General features: G+C 43.2%; 1 protein-coding gene across 1 annotated transcript in view; it reads right to left on the reverse strand.

Moving 5' to 3' along the window:
- The window catches only part of CSMD3 (CUB and Sushi multiple domains 3), a 693,764-nt gene extending 669,903 nt beyond the window's left edge, over window positions 1–23,861 (reverse strand). Inside the window, exon 1 of the mRNA XM_026101199.2 lies at window positions 23,507–23,861. Coding sequence (XP_025956984.2) covers window positions 23,507–23,684 — 178 coding nt within the window. The 5' untranslated portion in view covers window positions 23,685–23,861. The remainder of the gene's footprint in view (window positions 1–23,506) is intronic.
- Window positions 23,862–24,095: the final 234 nt, after the last annotated feature.

Raw genomic sequence — 24,095 nt, forward strand, 5'->3', positions numbered from 1 at the left:
GAGGTCTACTTCACGTGTGCCTCATTTCTATTTCTCTACCACTTTATACTCTCTCCCAGCTGGCTCTTGGACCAGGAGCTCCTACGTGCCAAACAGCATCTTTGTGTCATTGAAAGTAAGGCTGTTATGTCACCCCAGAATGGAGAAAAATGTATTTGGCATGTGCGTAAAAATTCATTTGGATATGTGGAAGGTAAGGCAGCTGCAGTCTAGCAGAGTGTGAATTTATCAAATAAATCCAGTTTCTGACAAAATACTTGAAAAATTGAATGTGATGAAGAGCAACAACTGAGGAAACTGGGCCTGATTCTTAATTACTACAAAATATTTTTACATTCCCCCATTAGTGTAAATGTGTGTGAGAGAGAACATATTGACAGACACAGACACATACCAAGAGCAATTAAAATCTTCATATTCAAGAAAGTTTCATATACATGAAAGCTTTGTAAACATACTTCATCATCCACTAACTAGAAAGAACTACCATATTTTTCTATCCAAACAGCATTGTGAAAATCCTTTAAGAAAATGCTAGCTGCGCCAGAGACTATTAGAAAACTAGCACTCTGTGAAAGATGCTGTTTCCTTACAGCTGACACAGCTCCACCGCAGAACAGCGACACCTTTGACTAGCTGACCCTGAATGACATGCAGCTCTTATGCTAGAGGAAGCTACTGCTCCTGGTCAGCGGTAGAGAAACGCAACAATTGTTTTATAGAGTTTAAAAAAAAATAGCCAAACCGCTGTGCACATCATCTGTCTGGGTTACACCTTCTTCCCAACACACTTTTTTTCCTTTCCACCAGGGCAAATAGAGGACAATAATGCCTTATTTGAAATGATGAGCTGTGATTATACATCTATACATTGCAATTTTTCTAATAAATATGCCTGTATTTGACTGTGCTGAACCAGCAGTGTTGGATTTACCTATGTTTCACTAGTTCAATATGAGATGTGGTTTTTGCTTATTTTTAGCAATTGTTAAGGACCTTAAAGCCCTAGGAGAACTACCTCGGGCCCAATGATCTCTGGATTCGTAGCTGACATGGTGTTAAGTATTCATCTTTCAGACTGTGTGATGTCTGTTTCAGTATTTGGCAGAACTGCAGATAACCCAGAAATGGAGAGGTATGCATGCTGATCTTTGTGAGATGCTGTGTTTTAAAGACTTGCCATAGGACCACTTTTTATTTACTTCTTTACTCTCTTTTTCCATCCCATTAAAATGGCTGAGCAAATGGTAAGCAAACATCCGGAGGTGCGTTAACACAGCTTACTGTAAGACTAATCTCTTTCTTTAATGACTCACTTTAGAGCTCTTACCTCTTATAGAATATGTGAAACCATTAATACTTTAATTAAAAAACTACCTGATTTTGTTTCTTTACATATTTTAGGTCTGTGTATTTGCACACACTAGCCTGACAGGAATATACCTGAAACAATGGACAATTCCGTCTACTTCAAACGTAGTTTTAAAGACCTTTTTTCTCACTGCTAAAACAGTAAAGTTATGAAACCTCCCATTATAAACAGTGATAGCACAGACCAGATTTCTACCAGTACTTTGGGCTTAGTTCTTTTAGATATTTCAGCTAAAATGATGTGTGCTGTCAGATTGGTACTTTCACAATGCCAGTGATTACTCAAGGAAATTTGGCCAAGTTGAAAGACCAAAACATGTCAAACGCATTTCAAAATTTTTCAGGTTGCAAATGTAAAAGCATGAAAGTTAAGAACTGTCATAATTAAATCTTCCCCTATTTTGAAAAGTTGCAAGCAAGTGTCCTTCCTGAAATAGGTCAATGCTTTCTATATCAGAAGTATAAGTTTAATATCATACGCTGTATGAAAACCAGGTCACTGCCTAAAGAAGGTTGCTCTGGACACATATTCCACATAAGACAGAACTGATGTGGAATGGAAACCTATTTCTTCCGCTGTAAATGTCCTTAGGACGATTTTTTTGAGGTTTGGGTTTTTTTTTTAGTTTTGTTTTGGTTTCTTTTTCCAGCTGAGAAAGTTAAAACAGACCTCCCTCTGCTTTAACTTCACTGGGTTGAATGATTTTGCATTGAGATATGTGGACGGCCCCCCGAAGCTGCATTTCCCCACTCTGTCTCAGCAGGTCTGCAGTTCAGACATTGCCAGCGATGAAGACACTTGTAACTCTATGTAGTCTAGCTTTCTTTTAGTATTTTCCTCTTAGAAAAATCACCTCCCATTCCCTTATCATTCACACGTCCCTCAAAGTACAAGGGATTTCAGACAACGCAAGCGCAATACAGTAACAGGCAGGAGCCAGAGAGACCCATAAACATACTACGGTAAGGAAGCCAGCTGCTAGGGAAACTAGCCTTGGTCATGACTGGATTTTCTTGTTTTTCTCTAGTGGAGGGGAAAACGCAGGCGCTGCTGCCAAAGGCATTATGAGCCTGAGAAATTTGCTATAAATTTTAGGCACAGTGTCAAGGGTAGAATATTGAAGTAAGCGATCCTCAAACTTTTTCTGTGCCCTTAGAAAAAGAAGAGTTGCCTTTCTTTGTTAAAAAGAAGAATCACTTTTGTCTTAACTTTTTTAACTAGCTTGGCCTAAGTTGGTAAAACTTAATAGGAAAGGATTTCTGGTGTTCTTACCACTGTGTAATTTAGTCCCTGTATTCAGGGAGGGAATAAAAGTGGAAAAAAATGTCTATGTTATGCAACACAACATTAATAGGAGAATAGATAGAATGGGCAGGCTTTATACAGACTGCAGAAAACATTGTAGGAAAATGAGAAGTATAAAGAGGATAATCTGAAAATAATATTATGTTTGTATGCAAATAAGGTGCTGATGATCTTCTTTTTCTTCCAGCCTACTCCACTAATTTGCCACGAGGCAATGTAAAAAGCAATAACAGTGAGCCAGCATATTAGGAAAACTTCGAATGTTCAAATGGGACATTCAATCATTTAAGGCTCCCAACACAACTTAGTGTGAAATCGCTATAACGTGGTGGGAAATGACCCGCTTAGCAGAGAGGATCTGTGGCCCTGCGTGGGGGGAGGCCGGCGGCAGGCCCGGCCAGTCCCCCTTGCTGTGGTGGGAACAGCAAACCCCCAGCGGAGGGCACAGGACCACAGGACAACATGCAAATCAATTGTACGCCTTGCTGTTGAAGGAGCGTGGGCCTGGAAACCGCAACTTTTGACCCAAGGGATCACAAACCGTGCTACAAACTGAAATGCAGACTTGTGCCTCTTTGCAGAGCCGCTGCCTCCAGAGTGAATCACGACCACGCTGCCCCAAGTGCACAGGCGAGAGCCGTTCCTGTCTGCATCCTCCTCCTCGCTCTCCACTCCCACAGGGAAAGTCATGCATTGGGTTTGAAAGCTCAATATTGTGCCTGGATAAAGAGAATCCCCAGGGTTCTTCTCAAACAAGAATAAAAGAAACAAACAAAAAAACACCGCTGGGATTGTAATGGAAACAGTAACAAAAATTGGTTTGGGTGAGGTTGTATAAGCGGCTGCTACACCCAAACATTGCACTGGGGAAGAGAAGTTATATGGGAAGAGAGAAACTAACTTCCTTAATTTAGCTAAATTCAACTAATAACCTACAGTACATTTCTCTCAAAATGTGGGGAAAAAGTTGCATTCATTCTTTCTCTCCCCCTCCTTTATTTTTAAATACGAAACCTTTTTTTCTCCAGTTTGTATCTGAATCCTTGAAACTTGTAGAATGAGAGGCATGAGAGGTTATCCTCCCTTTGCTCTTCCACAGTTTTTTGAATATGGAACTTTTTCTAAGAACTGAGAAAAATAAGAAAAAAAGGAGAATATGCCATTACAAAAGACCGAGTGTGTTTGTGGGAGTAAGCCAAAGAGAGAAGGAAACATGTATGTGTTGATTCGTATTTATGTAACAGCAATTCAAGAACCTACTGCCTCTCAGCTGAGATGTGCTAATGGATTTCAAGAAGTAAAAGAGTTTCCGTAAGCACATCTGCACAGTGCCGATTGATCCAAAAATCTCTGCTCTGTTTCAGTAACTGCAACTATGGAGATGTGGTGATGCTATGAGAGTCCATGAATTGCATGAGCTTAAATGGCAATGTTGATGCATAGATGGTTATTCAGCTCTGGTTTTAATTTTTGTATGTTTAAGTGTTTTAAATGAGATTATTCACTCCACTGGACAACAGGGAAATGTTTGGATTTCAGATGAAAGTCATGATACATTACTGAGCTGACACAGAGAAATAACCCACATATGAAAGCAAGATGAGAGATATTGCCCATGTAAAGTGAGTGAAAGTGGGATTATTCTAAGAAAAAGTAATTTTTCCAAGTATTCAAGAACTCTTATTCTGGCAATTTTGGCTGTATTGTCCAGTCGAGTTCTCAAATAGCACAGTAGCAGGCTCATTGCCCTGAAACTGAAAAATCAATGTGATGCATGTTTAAAGCCCATCAGACTAGGTAGAAGTCAAGCATATGCTGATATGCTGAGGTTATCTGAAGAAGCCTGAATAAATGTATGACAATTATTTTTTTCTCCTAGTGAAATATCTAATACCCAGAAACTTAGCTGCCCCTCCTCACAGCATGTATTAGTGAAACACAACAGTGAAAATGGAGCAGCATTTGGAAGACAAACCCATCCATATAATTTGATCTTAAACTATAAATTTGTTGCACTGTCTGCACTGGAACTGGACTCACCCAGCTTCTCAGAACAGTTATAACACAAACCACAATGTTTCTTATTGTCCAGATATTAGATGATCTTACTCGCCTTTTTTGTACTTTGCTATTTATGCAGCTGAAAAAAATATTAAAATAATAACCTTAAAAGGGCATATAAGTAACTATTTATGATTTCTATAACTATTCATGATTTATCACGAAATCATGAAATCACTATTCATGATTTTCATCTGTTTAAAGCACATGATATTTGACCCACTAGCTTCAAGATATGATTTTTGTTTTTCTTAACAAAGGACAGTAACAATTCCATTGAATCCAATTTCTTATAAAGCTGTAGAGAACTGCAGACTCCAAAGTGTATTTCAAACATATACATATTATGTATAGCCTGCATATTTCAGCAATCTGTTGGTAAGTTGCAAAACAAAGTAAATGGCATTTTGCAAACCCACAAATAAAGAAACTCCTTAATTAGTTAAGTAATAGATTTATTCTGCTTTTCTCCCGACCATTACCTGCAAGAATGCAGTTAACTGATTTGGAACTATGCACATTGTATTATACTCATATGTTTCAATTTTTTATTCAAACATGAACCAAGCTAATGAAAATTCTATGTGGAGGAACACCAAAAATAGCAGTTAATGCAGTTTTTGGCAGCGCTAAGTCAGAACAATAAGCAGACCAAAAAGGTCTCGCTACTTCTCTCATGTCAAAGAAATACAGAACTCCACAAGCTTTAAGATGACAATCAAAACAGACATTATCTGCACTGTAACAGCACTGTTTTGCTTAAATCAAGTGTAAATGATTTCTCAAAGGGCTATGAAAACAAACCCTACTTCCATTCAATCCAGGTGTGCATCAATCCTACAAATATCCAATTTGTACATAGCATTTCATAAAATGTATTGGTTCTGTGTTTTTTGTTTGTTTGTTTTTGTTTTTAAACAGACAGGACTGAGCCTGTAGTTTAAGCAGAAATGTATATGTGAAGGACTATGACCACTTTTTTGCCTTTTACCAGTATAATGCCAAACAGTACTGGAAGTCATAGAATAGATATGAGTTTGCATTAAGTATGTTGAATTGTTCTGTGTAAAATCCACAAAAATAAAGCCTTCCCATGAGCCTGTACACAGTTTGCAAAATACGTGGTGGAACAAGCATGAGGAAACCTTCCAATATTGCCGTCCTTTCTTTGTAGAAGCAAAACCCTTTTCCTGGCTCGACAGAGGGTAGTCTATGGGAGTTAGGATTGAAAGGAATTACACAGGAGGTTTCCCTTCCAGGCTTATGGAGGTCTCCTGGAAAAGATAATGCCAGCAGGATATTTTTAATACACATTCTCACTGCATTCCTGTCAATACCACTCCTGAAGGAAATGCTGACCATCACAGGTCCCCACTATGCTCTGCTAGTTTAACACGACAGTGTCACTGGGGATGGAGAAAAGGTGAGGTGTTACAAAAGGTGAAGGTGTTAGAAAAAGTGAAGGTGTTAGAGCACTTCCTGAAGCACAATGTTTCTGCTGAGTCCCCGTCCTTCCTGTTGCTTTCTTACTTTAATGGTGAATATCAGCACCTACCCTGTGACAGAGAGGGAGGAGCAAACACCAGTTTTTGAGGGATTGATGCTCCGACTTTCAAGAAATTATCCCTAAACTAGTCCAATAACTAGGGCTGTTCAAAAACAGTTTGTGAAACAATATTGAACCTTTTTTTTTTCATTTTCACCTTAAACAAAGACCTGAACAAGCAGTATGTGCTTGACTAAATGTTCTACTAAGCTATATCTGAGATGTTTTCTTTTTATCCATTTATTGCAAAACTTCATCACTGGGCTAACTGACCAGTTTTGTCCCCCACCCCTTTTTTTTGTATCTAAGACAAATCCAAAGTTTTCACATGGCTTTACGCTTTTCCGTTTTCTCCTGTATGCTGCATTTTTGTACATTTATTTCCCATCTTAGCAATCTTCAAAATCTTGTACCTTTCACAAAAACTTTGTGTAGATTTCTCCAGACTCATCCTCATCTTCTTACTTGGAACAAACTGTATTTTGTATCTAGAAAGTTTCCACTAATTCTAAATTAAATTTCACCCATCTTGATAAAGAGGTAATTTCTGTGTGTTTTTGTGAGCATTAAGAAACTCTTTCTACATTGCAAGCATCACATATACAGCTGTGTAATTTATCATTGAGCACTGAGTAGTCAACACATCCCTTTTCCGCAGCATCTAGATGAGGTTTCCTTCTAGATTAAGCAGAACTATTGTTTAGCAGATCACAGAAATGTCCCTCAGAAAATTCAGAAAGGAAGTAAAGAAGGTTATTTAACATACTCTGCTTAGAAGGTTACTTAACCTACCCTGCTCAGAGATTTCAGATAGCAGACTATAATTATCCGGATTGGAATTTAGCCAGGAGATGACGGCTAGTAACAACATTCTGTGAAAATGCCATGAAATCTTTTAGGACCAGCCAGCTCAGCAGCATATTATTTGAAAGGTGGCAACCACAACAGCTGAATGTATCTTAACACTTTTGCTGGAATACTATTCAGCAGTTCAAATTCTAGAAAGAAAAGTGCTTCCTGCTAAATCAGCACTATTTCTTGCATCTCCAGAAAGTTTTTTTAGACATCTCCTATTGAAGTATTAAACTATCTCATTCTACCTCAAGAGCACCATAAAAAGTGTTCTGATTCAGCCTGCAAATTATTTATGGCTCCTCTGTGTAATGGCGACGCAACATGCGCAGCCGGTCCTTGTCTCCAGGGCTTTGGGGGCTTGACCTAGTGAGATACCTGCCTGCTTTTAAGTCAGGTGTTGCAGAGCTGAGATGGACACATCATTATTCTTCTCAGCCTTCTTTCAAGTGGCTAAAGCATAAGACATCAAATCCAAGACTGACATTCAGAAATCTGGGTTAGTGCATGTCCCATATACTGCACTTGAGAGAAAATTCGCCTCCGCTAGCATTCACAGCAGCTGACACGCAGCGCGCCGGGATTTCTGAGGCTGCCACCAGGGAGCTCTCCAGAAAGAGACACGTGGGAAACCCTGTCCCTAGGCTTAGGCCATTACTCCACTTAGGCACCTCTGTGAAACTGTGATTACAAGTTTGACTGCTCATTGGGTCTTCATGCTTGTATCACAATTTTCCAAACGCTGTCAGTAGTTAAGCTCACCTTTTGCACATTGCCTGCTGGTTGCAGCTTTCGCCTAGTGTCTCCTTCTGGATCTGTAATTTTTTCATTCAGTTTATAAAAGGAGTAGGTGTGAGACAGGCAGAGTGTTGCTTGCCCTGAATATTGTTGGTTAAAGCTCTTATCCAGCAAATGGGAATTCTAGGTACAGATCCAGTGATCAGAATAACTAATCTTTTTAAATTTAATAGCTGCCAGCATACCAAAAGCCTTGGACAAGATTTCACATCAAAGGTTATTAAAGAGAATAATTTGCCACAGGATAGGTGGAAAGATCCTTTCATGGATTTAAAGCTAATCAAAGGATAGGAAAGATATTAGAGCTTAATGATTACTGCTTGGATGAAGAATCAAAAGTGGAGTTGCCTCTGAATCAATGATTAGATCAGCCTTTCCCCACTTCTTCATCCCCAGTGGAGCAAGGAGTTTGCATAGACATTTCCCAAGAATGGAGATGACGCTAAATTCATTCCAATATCGCAATGATGTACCAATGCTGAGGACCTCCAGAAGGTCCTCACAAAATCTAGGAAAAATATCTAAACAATACCTGCATGATGTTGAATTTGGGACTTAAATTTGGGATCTCAGAGTCATCATTGATAGTTCTCAGAAATCATAGACTTAATGTTCCACAGCAATTGAATCCCCCTCTCCCCTCAAAACGTTAGGCATGATCAGGAAGAGTATTGAGAGTAAGACAGGGTGTCCACTTACCCCCCCTCCCTCCTCAAAATGTGGAAAACCCTGATGTGCCCCAATCTTGAGCACTGCCTGTAGTCTTGATCGCTGCATCTGAAGAAGGGCAGAGAGGTGTTAAAGAAGATACAGAGAAGGGCAAATAACTGACTTAGGAACTGAAGCAAATTTTTTATGAGGAGAGACAAAAAAGTCCTGGACCCTTTGTGGAGAAAGTGGCAATTTGGAGAGAGCATGGCAGAGGGGTATATCCCTCTGTTTTCTCTCCAGATATTTCCTTTGAGCTTTGCCAGCACTTGCAGTGCGAGCCTTGGCGAACAGTCTTCATCCTCCCAGCAAACTGCAGGAGCCAAGAAGCCGAAGGGAGGTTGTGCTTAGTGCTGAGAGGCTGCTCCAATGTGCGATATGGTGATGCTGGGGGACGGCAGACAGGCAGCCTGGCCAGTATGCAGGGCTAGGGTAGCCCCGACAGGCTTGGTATATGTGCAGTTTTCTACCCTCTGCTGAGCAAACGTCATCTGGTTTTTCAGGTGGTTCTTGCCTGGCCAAGTATGGGAAGATTTTCATGGGTGAATGAAAGGGACACTGAGAAAAAGCACTTCTAGAAAAACTTCCAGCCTCCATGAAGCTGGCAGATAATGCCAACTTAAATCAGAGAGTCCAGATAATTACCTTTCTAGGATTTTTTTTATTATTATTATTCCACTTCATTTTCTGGAGAAGCTTTCTAAACATATCTTTCTCTTTTTTTGCCCCCCTGCCCCTCCAAATGCAAGCAGTTTTAGCACAGGTGGTAAGTATTAAGGCATAGAAATGTAAACTTATGGATATGTTGTTAGATAGGAGGTGTTGCTTTGGCATTTTCTTCTACCGTAGTTCTGCATTACCATATTAAAAAAGGTAAGCTTGGATCAGGTTTACCTATCCTTATCATAACAGTGACTCAAAAAGAGCTCAAAAAATGGAGGCAAAGTTAAACTTTTAGCATTGCTACCTGCTTTTACGGTTCCACAGAAAGGGCTGCACCTTCTTTCAAACAAATTCTTGTCAATGCTACCTCCAAAAGCAGATGGCTAGAAGAGAAATTAGCACTGCTAGTTTAGCATATCCAGCATAAAGTTTCTTTTTTCCTCCCTTCAAGAATTTATAAATTTAACTCCATTGTGAAAGATTAGACAGGTAAAGAAGCTTTCAGCAGAATCACAATACAGGTAATTACGGGTCTGTCAGCATTTCCATTATGAACTCCATTTAGCATTAAGGACTTAGCATTTTTCCATCAATTCAGAAAATGTCAAGCTGAAAGCTGGCACGCAGATAAGCAGCCTGGATGCAAATTTGTTTACACAAAATATTTAAATCTGTTCAGCTGGTTTTGATTTAGAGATCAGCCAGAAACTTTAAACTCTCAGGGTTTCTCGTGTGTTTCTGCCAACTTCTAGACCATACCACAGCTTAAAGAAAATGTAATTGGTTAATAAAATGTAGACTCATTATGCTCTAAAGTATTAAAACTATTTATTTGAAAATGTTTTTCAGAATTGCAGGTCAGCTTGCAACTCTCCTGCTGTCTTTGTAAATGAACAATGGGTTACAGTAGGTTTCAGAAACTGTATAATAAAACCTAATAGTAATCTTAAGATTTATAACAGCTTTTTAAGCCTCACTTAACTACCATTGTAAGAACCTGGACAGAAATGGACTAAGGCCTATAAGGTTCTGAACAGTCTTAATTGCTTAATCCACTGGCTTAATACCATTATCTTCAGTGTGAATTTTGGAGAACTGCGCGAAAAGTATCTGCTAGAGTTCAACTGTTACAGTTTTTGACTTTCATCAGTTTAGCCCCATGCATGGTACAAACAGTTTTGTAGAACTGCCATATCCTAAATAAACTCTTCTGTACTGGAAGAATTTTGTTTGTTATAGCAATTTGTTCTGTTCTGATGAAAAGTCAGTGATAAATCTTCTTTTGGTTTCAGTGGGGACAAGTTTGAAATTATTTACTGGTAATGGTAAATGCTCCAGTAAGGTCATAAATGGATGTCAGATGTCTCTTGCTCTTAAATGCACTTTTCATTTGGAGGAGTGAGACATTCTGAATGAAAACAGTTACAGCCGTCTTGCAACATTAAATAGAAAAATAGTATTAATTCAGAAGGAAAAAACAACACTGAGCTTATAAAATATGGATATTCGGTAGATAATGGGTATATTTAAGTCACTGATAAGAGATGGGCAATCACGAAAAAATAAGCTTCTTGAAAAATGCATAGTCATCCAAGTGTGCCAGACAAAGAATAGGAACCTAGCCCCGAGCAGTTTATTAATTAAAAGCACAAGAAAATATGATACAAAATAGACAGTGCAAATAAACTTTTTGAAGCATGGAGGAAGCAGATGAGAGGAAAATGACCAACTAAATATATCTAGATCAGTTTGGCCAGAGGATTTTCACCTACAGGGCACTATGTGCTGCTTTAATAAAGCAAAAAAACAAAACATGTAAGAGTGAAGAAAATGTTCTTCAGAAAACATCTCAGATAACAATAAAGTACAGATCCACCTTGAGAAGTATCTCTGCATGTTCATTAATGATTCAACGTTCATTGTATCCCATAGTACATTTCTATATAAATGATTCATTTTCCTTATAGTTACCTCAAACCTACCCTAAATTCTGCCAGGCATTTCATGACTTCTTAATAACAGCAGAGGTTCTGCTGAGCAGATTCCCTCCTTAGCTGATATCTGTGGCACTGCCTAACTCTAGATGAGACATCTGCCTTGACTCAGATGTCAATGGTCTTCAAAGGGGTAACCAATACAAGAGGCCCCAAAGGGAGCAATTTGAAAGAGTAACTTTCACAAGTCAGATACCTAGAAAACTCACTTGATTTCACTGAAATGCTCAAAGTAAATCTTAGAACAAGTGAGTAGCAGATTCTGACTGTGTGTTACTCTCTGTGAATTCTTTTTTATTATTATTATTGTTAATCTAAAATGTCCTGTAGAACCTTGAGTTCTGAAAGACCTTTGTTCATCCCAGAGACATGATATTAGCCTCATTACTAGAGCTGAAAATTTTCCCTCACCATGTCTCATAAACAATTTCACTGCATGTGTAGGAGCCTGAAAAACAGAGAAGATACATCTGAGATTTCCAACACAGACTATATATTGATTGTATAGCGTTTATTTGGTCGCAAGCAAAGATTTTACCTTTAAGTTACTCATAGGTTTTGACCTCTTCTAATCATGTGTTTTGATTATCTTTAAGTTTGGGACAAAGAGGTATTATTATTTTGGTCACCAAAACATAGTCAAGTATATATGCCCAATGGACAAGAGAAGGGGAAATTAAATATATCTGGAACTCCACTCTTTCAGCCTTGCCTTCTTGCAGATGGTTTAAAATCCAAAGAACATCCTGAAAAACTTAATAAACCTAGTCTAGGACTGCAGGGCTGGGAGGATATTTAATTTCCTAATAGATCACCCTTATATATTTATTACTTTGGGCCGCAAAAGGACTTTACAAGTGACATATAAGCTGAAGAGAACTTCTTATATTCTGCTGTAGGCTTAATGCTTTCTGGAATTTCTCCAGAGGTCCAACGGTACTTGTGGAGTGGGAAGAGGGTTTGGGAAGTAGCCCAGAAGAGTAGAAGAGGCTGGATAAATTGGGAAAAAAATACAGAAGCTAGTTGGTGGAGTGAAAATATACACAGAAAGAGCTTAGGGGTTTTTTTTTGGGGGGGGGGGTAGCTTAATTTAAAACTAGCTAAAATCAGCACAGAAACTCATACAGATTTCAATGACAATGTTGTAGTAGTAGGGAGATTTAGGAATTTTGGAAGCATATCCTTAGGAAAGTTATGTAGATAGATACACAGTCGTCACTAAGACTGTTGAACTCATTTTGTATTAAGCACTGCTCCTGTTGCTGATTGAAAATAGCTGTTGCTATTTCAGTTAAATAGCTTTGAGAAGCATAACTTTGTCAGGATGTTTACAAAAATCACTGTGTTTTGTATGGTTGATTCCTGCAACTTTCCACTACTGACAGTGAAAATGCTAATAACATTTATCTCCTCTATTTGTCAAGGGAAACCTGTTATGCTTGTATGAGAGGATATGGGAAGCAACTGTTAGCACTGCATCCTCTATGAAAAATGCAGGAAGGCTATTACCAGTTTACTGTGTATGTTATTTTTCTTTCCACATAAAGGGACTGAAAATTAAACTTTCTCAAGAGTGCTGCAGTACTCGGGTAGAAAATTTGGCCACTGAAAAAGTTTAATAACATTCATATTCTTACGAGGTATCTGTAATTGCTATAAGGAGAATATGGTTGAATTTAGGATATATGAGAGTTCATTAAATAGAATCTATAAAAACCTCAAAAGAAATATTCTCCCAAATGTCAGAGGTATTTTATTTTCCCAGGAAGGAGTTGCCAAGATTGAAATAAAGGGTAAAGAGGTGATATTATCAAAGCCTCTGAAGCTAATAACTATGTGTGTTGCATGAGGAAAATGATGGGCCCCCTTTTAAAAAACTGGCAGAAAGGAGCAGCCATTGGAAGGAAGAGTTTTGAATGGAAGCGGTGGATACGCTGTGTGAAAAGGAGTAACTAATGATGTTCCTGTTTGTTTTAAAAATAAAGATCACCACAAGAAACCTATATTGAGCAGTCACTTCCGCTCTTTCCATGATAAGGGGACATTTTTCAAACCCATGAAATAGAATGTGTGGACTCTTTTCTCTGTTCCAGGACATATGCCCAATTGAATAAAACACTTGCTTTTTGAAAATAATGTGAACGATGCAAAAATCTTAAGACTTTTAGTAATAGCCCAAAGAGGGAAAGACCATTGCCATGAGTATTGCTAAAACATTCACTTGATAAAATAGAGTTTGTGTTATGTGACTTTGCTACATTAGGCTGATGAAAATTCTGTATTCACATATGCACTTTTTCAAGCACTATATGAATATAAAGATTTTGGGGAAATTGCCTTGAACTTGCCCTTTCAGTTAAACATTATGAATTTTACATACATAAATACATATATTTGTATGTATTCCTTCTCTTGTGGTCGCTAAAACTCCCATATCATGCAACAAGCATTGCTGACATCAGAAGCAGTACTCGTAAGACTAAAGTGGATCAAAGTTATCAAAGAACTGCTTCAAAAGTTTAATCTGCCAAGTGTATTTGAAAGGAGAATGTGGTTAACTTAGGTGTGTACAAGGGGAAATGCACAAGGCAAGCATGGTCATGGACTAAGCACAGGTTTTTCTGGGTGGAGCGCAGCTAGGGAAGGCAGCTACCTGAGGTGCTGGCATGCACGCGCGCCTCTGCGTATGTGTTCACCCACATGTTCCTGCTCCTCTCACATGCACCTGCGATCCTCGAAAAAATCCATGAGAGAGACGGGCAGTTTCTCCCACAGAGCTGATTGACTTGGGCACGTGAGGTGACCAAAGACCTACTCAGTCCCTTCCTTTTCTCTCCACCAATTCTGGTTAACCACGTAGGCTTTCTACATTTGGGATTTGGACATTGGTTTTCCAGTGTGTTTCAGTTCCTGGGACTTCAGTTCAGTATATTACGTGGTTTTAGACTCTGAGATGGCGGCAAGTATAAACAACATGTTAGCAGAAGGTAAATACAAAAGAAACTCTAATGTGGACAATGTTTCTGTTCCCTAATTTTGTGTTTTGGTTTTGCCAGCTACTTTGGTGCTTTCAGATGTAACTGCATATCTGCAATATAAATGATTATCCAATAGAAAGTAAAAAATGTATTTCATTAATGATTAAATCTGAAAGTGTTGTAAACTGAAATCTATGTTCTCAATTCCTCGCAGTTCCTCTGCAGCTACTAGCAGCCCATCACAAATTACAGAATGTTTTACTGGAGAACAAAAAATGTAATAAAAAACATTGAAACCAGGTTCTAAATTGTCTGTGACTGAGCATACGACCTGACAAAAAGCATGGGTATTCTGTTGTTTTAAGGACTACAGCTGACATTTTTTTGGTCTGCATTACGTTAAATCTAGTGGATTGATCCCTGGAAGTGCTGACATGCTGATCAATAAAATGTAGAAACAGAGCATTTGCTGGCTGTATCCAAATACACAATTTATTTTCCTAGAACAGAACCATGCACAATTTACTTTCTTATTGTTGAGGTCTGTAATGCATCGTGAGTTTTCCAAATGGCACTCTAACTGAAAATTTCCAATGTATTGTGAAATACATGGCCTCCATTATAATTTATATTTCAAGATCAAATGAAATATATACACAGAAAACTGAAATTCAAGATTCAGTATGAAAAGAGCCAGAGGAGAATCTGCTCCCAAAGGTCCTGCTCCCACTCCTATGGAAGTCAGTAGGGATTCTCCTGCAGCTTTCAACGGCATTAGAAGCTCATTTTACACCGTGATTCATAGCTTCCATCTACCTTTGCGTCAAAGCTGCTGTGCTTAAGAAAAACGTGTAAATTTCAGCATAGACTTTGAAGAGACTGGTTTTAATTAGACCAAGCTTAGATCCTCCCTCCCCACCCCACTCCCCAAAAGACTGCAGAGCGATCCAGAGAACTCACTATAGCAGGATGCAAAGTTTTCCTTCTGGCTCAGAGCAAGCTAGGAGAGGAAAGGTCCTCTAATTCTCCTACTTCTAGCTCAATGGTATGTTAAAACAAAAAGCATATCCATAGTCTGCATTTATGTGGCTTGTTTCAGTTAAGGAGCCCAGACTACACTTGCAAATATGCACTAACTGGGTCTGACGACAGTTCTATAAGAAAGATAACGATCACAGAGGGATCATTTTAACTGCCACTGAAATACAGCCACCTCTGAGACATGATACATGCAACTTTTAAAATGATAATAGCAGCACTATAAAATAAAGCAGAAAACAGCACTGAAATACTTTTCTGTATTTGAAAGGTGATTAGAAGTTTTCATTCTATTAAAAAACTGTCTTATAGAAGCTATATTTGGTAAAATGTTCCTAACTGAGTGGGAATAGATAATTGTGTCAATTAAATCCTAGTGTGCCGGGATCAATTTTTTTATTAGCCTTTTTAGTAACTTCATCAACCTTCATCAAGCTTTTCTCTTAACTTTTGCTAGATATAACCACTTGCACTCTCCTTTTGTCAGTGAAACCAGTCATGCATAATAGCCGAACTCCCTTGTGAGATTAGGAGTACAAAACAAGATAAGAGGTAATGGATTGCTTAGTAAGCACATACACTTGAAGTTGTTAGCTCCACCTTTGTAAGCTAAAAATGCAGGCTGTTGAATTTCTTCATAACATAAGCAAGAATATAGATAACATTTGTGTATACACATATTATATATGTATTAAACATATGCATACACACAATTACATGAAAACCAAACAAGCAACAAGCTGCAATGCATATAGATATAAAACTAATAAGATATGAAGATATGGGATATGGATAAAATTGAATTCAAGATCAGAAGCAATGATTGCATCATCTATATATTCCAAGTAACTGGTTAGTCATTTCTGTCTCAAGCTTCCAGACTCCTTTAATCCTATAGCAAAAATAATCTGCGCTATTTGCCAGCCTCAGGAGGTGAAAATCCATCATGTACCCTGTGAATTCCTTCCATTGCTGAGGATCGTTACTGTGAGTCACTTTATTTCTATGATATAATATGAATATTATACATGTGTTAAGAGAATCCAAGTAAAAATAGGCTGTCTGTCTCTGTACGTCTGTGCTGACTGCATCCCATCTTGGTTTTTGACAATGTAATTTGATTACAGCACCAATCCCAGTGGAATCCCTTTAAAGTTATTCCCCCAAAACCCTGACGATCTCTCCATAGGAAAGAAATATTGTTCCTAAACCTGTAATCTTATCTGTGTAACATTTCAGACACCGGGAAGGAGATCAGGAATTCCCACCATTTCCTTGGTCGACATTTACACCAGTGTTCAGCACTTCTAACACCAGGATTACAGGGCCATCTATAATTACTATGTTCCCAAATGATTCCTCCAGAGATTACATGATCTGGAAGACCAAGACAGTAGACTATGCACTCAAATCTGCATAGGAAGGGAAGGAAAAAAAAAACAAATAGATGTAAATATCCACAAAACCCTAATATGTGTGTGTGCATGCTTATTTTTAGAAGTCTTCCTTTTAGTCTGATATCTTTATCTCTTCCACTCCAAAAAAGAAAAGCTGGATGTGGGGAAGCAGATATTCAGCATTTCCTAACAGTATTAGGCTATTCACATATTAAATATCATGTGCATGTATGACCATTTCCAGGACCATTGCTAAATACGATCTCTCTTGATACTTCGATAGATGTAATTTTTTAGAGAAATTGTACAGTTTCACCGAGAAGGAAACTTTCTTCCATGAAGTTATTGTTTAAATGGCACATATTTAAGGCTTGTAAGAATTCTGGAACTTTACAAGAAAACTCTAGCAGGAAAATGATGGAATCATAACCGTGAGGTAAATTTTATAGACTTGTAATAACTACTTTTTCATATGCCTCTCTTATTTATTACTTAAATACTGGTTCTTCAGGTATGTAATAAGCGCTGCCTTAAATTTGCAGGACTCTAGGAGAAACCTACACCTTGGGCCAAATTATCTTTTCTCTGACCGTTCTTTCCTGGGAGATTGATTTGGCATAATCTGGCAAACTAATTTCCAACAAAAATTTCCTTCTATCATGTCAGGCTTGACCATTAGGTCCAGAAATACATTTTGAATGATGCTCATCAAGAAGAAGCTGAGTCTGAGACATTATAACCCTGCAGCATTAGAATGGAAGTTTTCTATTACTGGAAAAGGGAAAATTCAATTTTTGCAGCAGATCATAAAGCATTTTCTATTCCTACAAGTGCCAACTTATCAGATTTTATAGATTTAACATTTTACATATAATTCCAAGTCATTTTATAGACATTTTCCAATGATTTATATTGCCTGTCTATATCGACATTGTAACATCGGACTCACTTGGCCTTGTTTCAGAGGTGCTAACTAGTTCCCCAGGCTCTTACTGAAGCCAGCTGGAGCTGGAAAGCTCAAGACCTCTGAAAATTAGATATATTGTATCCAGGCCACCTGGTTTTTAAAAAGGAGGGATACAAGGTTACATTATTCTTCCTAACCTTTTCTCTGAAAGGATATTATAATCATGCAAATCATCCCAACAGCATGTTTCAATACCATTTTAAAATATCTCTAAACAATTTTGTGCTTTTCCCCCTCCTTAATAGATTCATATAGATTCAATGGTTATGAAGACTGACTTTTTTGGTTTGACCTGTGTAACCAGCCAACAACATTGGGTATAATACAGGCACTGTTAGCACAAGCTGTCGTGCCGTTCTGGGCTTTTGGCGAGATGCAGAACGTGTGCCTTGACATGTGATGAAGAATGAAGGATGGATACAAACTCTTTGTTACAGAATTTTGTAGGGGCCAAAAGTAGGAATGGCTTATTAAAAAAAAAATGTAGCAGGAGAGGGAGAGAGAATAAGCAAGTGAACAGAGCACAGGCCAGTCCATGCCTATTAAAAAATGACGTTGCAGAAGCAGCCTCTAGCTCGGGAAGACTCTAAACTGCTGACTGCTGAAATGCAGGATGATGTGCCAGTCACTCTGTACCTGCTGCGTTTCTTATATCTTCGCCTAAGCTGCTGCTAATGGTCCCTGCTGGAGATAAAGGCCACTAGGCTAGAAGGGCAATTGATCCTACCAGGCTTGTTTCTACATTAAAATTCAGGCAGACCTTAAGTTTCTGCGTAGGAGTTGCTGAACAAGAGGGATTTGAAAGCCCATCCATGGATTTCCACAGCTCTAATGGGTTGGTGCTTCCAAGCCGGGATGTCGATAACTGGGTTGAAGATGCAACCTGCCACTTTCCAGCCTGTCGGGTTGTCTGGGGCGGGGAGCAACAGCAAGAACAAAAAAAAGAAACCCTAATGCCGTCTGGGACTTGCAAGCAAGCACGTACTTGCAGTAGTCACTGAGCTGAAGAAGGGAGAGGCAAAGCGGCGTTTGCCGGAGGAAGGGCTCCGCGGCGGGGCAGGAGCGGAGGCAGCGCCGCTGCCCAGGGCTCTTCGCGGAGCCCACGGGCGCCGGGGCGCAGCGGGGAGAGACGGCCGCGGCGAGCCGGTGCTGCGGGGGGGGCTGTGACCCCCCCCCCCCCCCCCGGAGAGGAGGCGTGCGCTGAGCGTGGGGCAGGCGGGAGCCTTGTCCAGGGCACAAACTCGTGGGGAGGGGAGGGGGCTTTTCACTCTGCCTGCAGCCTGCTAGGCTGGGTAGCCTGAAGAAAACGCTTAGACCCCGCGCTGTCTGCTGAGCTTGAGCCGTATGTGATGTGTGAGAGCTCACGGGGGAAAAAAATAATAAAAAAAAAATTAGAAAAGGCAGTAGGCGGTTGTGCGGAGGGGCTGGCTGTGTGCGCTGGCGAGTTGGGCAGGAAGGACAACGCCGTGCCTGCTCCAGCCAGGGTCTCCCTGCACCCTGCGCGCGCACACACACACACATCCCCGCATGCACGCACGCACGCACACACACGCACACACACGCACACACGCGCACACACGCTCTCCCCACACCCCGCTGGCACAAACACACACACGCACACACACACGCACACACACACACGCACACACACACGCAAACACACACACGCGCACACATGAACACAGACACGCACATGCACACACACACGCTCACATGCACACACCCACATGCATGCACACACGCATGTGCACACCGACACACCCACACACACATGTACATTGACACACCCACACGCACATGCATGCACACACGCACACACACATACACACAAGCACACACACACACATGCACACACAGGCACATGCACACACATGCACACGCACAACTGCACACACACACGTGCACGCACACACACACACAAGCGCACATGCACAAACACACACGCACGTGCACATACACACACACACATGCACATGGAGGTGCAGCAGTGCAGCGAGGGAGGAAGCAGCACGCCAGTGCTACCCGCCTCTCCGCTCCCGGTCCTGGCACACGATGGAGCACCGAGCCATGCCCTGCGGGCCCCCACCCGGGACACCATCCTCACTGTCCCCGCAAGCCCCAATGGGTGAGGAAGGGGTGTGGGAGCATGCCACATCCCACAGAGACCCCGAGGGAGTGTGGCTGAGGGGGGAAAGGGGGCTGCGGGGGAGGCTGACAGGAACAGGGCATGTTTTGTCCCCGCTAAATGTTCCCACGTGTCAGGTACCCATCACTCAGAGATCCTGCCCGTTTTTTCCCCACTTCTTCATCTGTCGATGAGCTGTTTAAAATCTCCCTGCTCCCCAGCCTTTCTGTCTCCCTTTTATTTGGAAAGCCCTCCTCGTTCCTCTGGCCGCAGCTGTGACGGGGAGCGGAGCAGCAGCAGCGGAGGCAAGGCTTCATGTTAGTGAGGCAGACAAAAAAGCAGACCTTGGTGCTCTCCGTCCTGGAGCGACAGCTACATGGCAGGATGGAGAAGCCTTTGGGTCCCTGGTCATTGCTCTTGGTTTCATCCCTAGCTTCCTTCCACAAAGCGGTCACAAGCATCCTTTGGGGCACTGGGGTGTCAGTCTGAAGGGGTGCAGGTATCAAGGAATTCCCTCCTGAATCCCAGAAGGCAAAGGTTTTTGCATAAAAATGCTTCTTTTGCCTAAAAGAATTGCCATGGATTTGATCCCCCCTCCTTCCCCCTTCTGCCAGGGAGTCGGGCAGTAGAGGTTTCCCCTCACTGCTTCTCCAAGATTGGTTTATCTCCCCTGCCTAAATGGGGCTCCTCAGTTCTTCCTGGGGGTCAGGGCGGAAAGGAGAGCTTTCCTGGGTGCCTGCACATTCACAGGGAAGAGCACAGCATCCATCTTCCCCTGCAGCTGGGCAGGAATGACACTGCTGGCACTTGCTAAGGTCTTTTTGTTTAATGCCTTCTCCTCTCACTTTTCAAAGGGGCCTTTTCTTTGCTTTTTTACTCCCTGTCTGTCCAAGGAAGATCATCTTGGAGACTAACTGATGGCATATCAGGATATTGTGTTAGCAGGTAAAGATTTTCCTAGGAGAAGGTACATTTCCTCATCACTTCAGCTCTTACTATCACTCCTTCCCAGCAGTTCTGATATACCTCTTTCCTGCCACCTTCTTTCTTCCCGCTTTCTAACCCCCTCCCAAGTATTGCTGTGAAATTCTGGCGAGGCACAGTATCGTAGATGAGCATTCACAGAAACTTCGAGTTTATACAGACATATACACTTACAGGGGAGCACACAACTAAACAGGTATGACCGTGGCTGTGCAAGCCTCCTGAGATGGTCTGAGAGCTGGGAGACAGGACGGTGGGCCAAGCCTGGAGAAATGGCGACAGGAGATGACAGAAGTGGGAAGGGCCTAAGAGGCAGATATGGACCAGAGCTGTGGAAGTGGTCTGGATGACAGGAGCCCCAGCAACAGCTTCGGTGTTGGGAAGTGGCGCTGCACTATGCAGTAGGGGTGATGGAGCAAGTGAGGGGGTGAGTTAGAGCTTGGGAACGTGGCGGGTAGGGAAACGGCCTTGACAGGCAGTGGCAGAGCAGGTGCAGGCTCTGAGGAGTCACCTTCCTCCCCACAGCCGGGGTGCTTTACACGGGCAGATACTCATTCACTCTTTGCGTCTGCCAAGGCTCCCGGGAGCACTGCGCTGACACGATAGCAACGTGAATCAAGGTACAATGTATTCATTCACGGGTGTGGAAAGAACTAAATGTAAATGCTCAAAATAGATGCAGTGCTGCAGTGAGCCCAAGCCAGCTCCGTCACACCTGGCTGCCCAAAGGAGTCCACGTCCGGGCAGACAAAACCCGCGCTACCAGGTCGTCGCCGGCCGGCAGGACCCTAAACCCCGCAGAAGTCTGTGGGAAGCGCCCGGCTCAGCACCCGGGAACCGGGCCCCCCCCGGGGGGCCCCCCCGGGCGGCCTCTCGCTGGCAGAGGGCGCGCAGCAAGAGGAAGGGCCGGTTTCCAAGGCCGGCGTTGCCCCTTGGGCCGTTTTGGGTGCTTCACCCCAGCTTTCGCCCTCGGCCCCCGGCGGGTTTTGCCCCCCCCCCCCCCCCCCGCCCGACTCGGCTCCTCAACAGGTGCTGGGAAACTCGCGCGGCCGCGGCGGGCGGGCAGCGCGGCTCCGCGCCCCCCCGCGCCCCCCCGCGCAGCGCAGCCCCCCCGCCGCGCGGGGGTCTCGGCGGCGGCACGCTTTGCAGCCGATGACTTGCAAACGCTCGCAAACACACGCGCTAAGGAGCTGGGACCGAGCAAGGAGAAAGAAATGCCGCCCCCCCCGCCCCTCCCCAAGCCCTGGCTTGATCTCGATCGCAGACCGGGCAAAGCTCTCGGAGCAGCCTGCTTCGATAGACGTAAACAGGGAAAAGCCGCCTGTAATTAAAATGTGTGTTAACATGCTCGGCAAGCCGCTTCGCCTCGGATACCGTGGCACGATAGCGTGGGATGAGGTAAACCCCGTGGCCCCCCCCGCCCCCTCGCAACGCGAAATTCGCTTTTCGGTGGAATGCAAATGGGGGCACGGCCAGCTGCAAAGCTCCACAATAAACTGCTTCACGGCAGGCAGGGGCGGCGCGGGGGGCACGCGTCGGGGGGGGTGGGGGGGCACGCCGCAGAGAGCCCCCCCCCCCCCGCCCGCCGCGCCGAAAACTCGGAGAGGATCGATCATGTCTGCTAAATATTCCGGGAGGGTGCGAAGGAGGCGGGGAGGGAGGGTGAGGATGAGGAGGGGGATAAAGGGATGATTGATCAGCTGCTAATCACTGGCCGCAGACAAGGGGGGGTTATTTGGGGCGGGCGAGGGCCGCGCGGAGTGGCAGGGCAGCCCCCCCGCGGCCGGCACGCCTGGCGGCACCGGCACCTCCCCGCTCGGCGACGCCGGTGCCGGAGCGGCGGTGCGCGGTGCTCCAGCCCCACGCTTCTGCTTCCCGCTGGGTGTATCGTTTCCCTCAGCTGTCTGCAAGCGCAGACTTAGTGGAGATATTTGTGCCGCTAGCCAGGGGCTTCCTTTTCGCCCTCCTTTCCCGAGGGCAGGAGCAGAAAGGAAGCAAAATCCCCCCTACCCCGAAAGAGAAAAACCCCACAAAACCGCGCAAGAGGGAGCTGGGGAAAGGGTAGCGGAGCAGGGAAGGGAGAAGGTGTCGATCTCCGCCCTCGGCGGCGGACCATGCCTCCCGGGCTGAGCTGCCCCCCGCCTTGCCCGCAGCCCTGCCCGCCGGCGAGCCGCCGAGGGGGACGCGCGGTCCGCGCTGCGACCACCGCGCACACGCTCCTCTCCGCTCCAACTTTCCTCCCGGCGCGGGTGACACCGCTGAGTGCCTCCACACAGGCATGCCCGCAAAGAGCCGTGGGCTCGACCGAAAAACAGAAACGTAGGTAATACCCTCCGCTACCACCAGCATCACCTTAAAAAAGTCACCCGGTGAGATCTGCTTGAATATACACTAGTTAGAGGCTAAAGGAACCAACTCACGTACCCGTTTGAGCATACTGCAAGAATATTTATTGAGCCCCGGCTCAGTCACTGCATTGAACGCCAAGCCTGGCAAGCAAATACATTTCCTATCTGCGAAGAGAGCTCTGAATCAACTCCTTCTTTCCTCCCCGCTTAACGATCATTTATTTCTTCCCATTGCAAAGTACCCACAGTACAAATATAAAATAATAGAGAAATATAATTTTGAATAAACCTGTGTATAGGGCGAGAGCTTGCAACGCCCTGACCGAAAGCAAAGGGACCCCTAAAATATACCCCTCAAATACTACCCTACCTTTCACACACGAAACCATCAATAAAAAGACGAGGTTCCAAAATGTAAATCCACTTTTAATCTCCATTTTCTTCACCAGGATGAAGTCCAGCCGGCCACATTTAGTACATCCCCTTTCCCAAAAGTCTGCTAATTTCGATTCCTTCGCACGGATTTCCCCTTTGCAGATCCCTTTCATATTATTCTTGCGAGCTCCTAATTCCCGTTCCTCGGCCAGGCGCCGCGGAGTTGTTGCTGTTGATGGTGCGCGGTCACAGCTCGGAGTGAATGGTGTTTCTGGGATACCACAGCAACCTTGACGAGGACTCAACCATCTCTCCAACGGGGGCACAAAGTCTCAGCTACTCTCGATGGTGTCTTTTCCTCCCCCCCGCCCCCCGCTACCCCAGCTCCCTGCGCAGCCGAAACCCACCGCAATCCTGCCTCGCTACAGCACCCGCCAGCAGCCGAGGAAGAGCGCCCTAAAGCTCGGGCGCGCTCTCCGCTAAACTCCAAACAACATTTGCAATTGAGATTCCCCCCCTCCTCCCCCCGGGAAGGATCAATTCTGCCTGGGAAAGCGGCTCAGGACACGCTGGATCTGCACAGC

Source organism: Dromaius novaehollandiae, chromosome 2, assembly GCF_036370855.1.
Source record: "Dromaius novaehollandiae isolate bDroNov1 chromosome 2, bDroNov1.hap1, whole genome shotgun sequence".
Taxonomy (NCBI): domain Eukaryota; kingdom Metazoa; phylum Chordata; class Aves; order Casuariiformes; family Dromaiidae; genus Dromaius; species Dromaius novaehollandiae.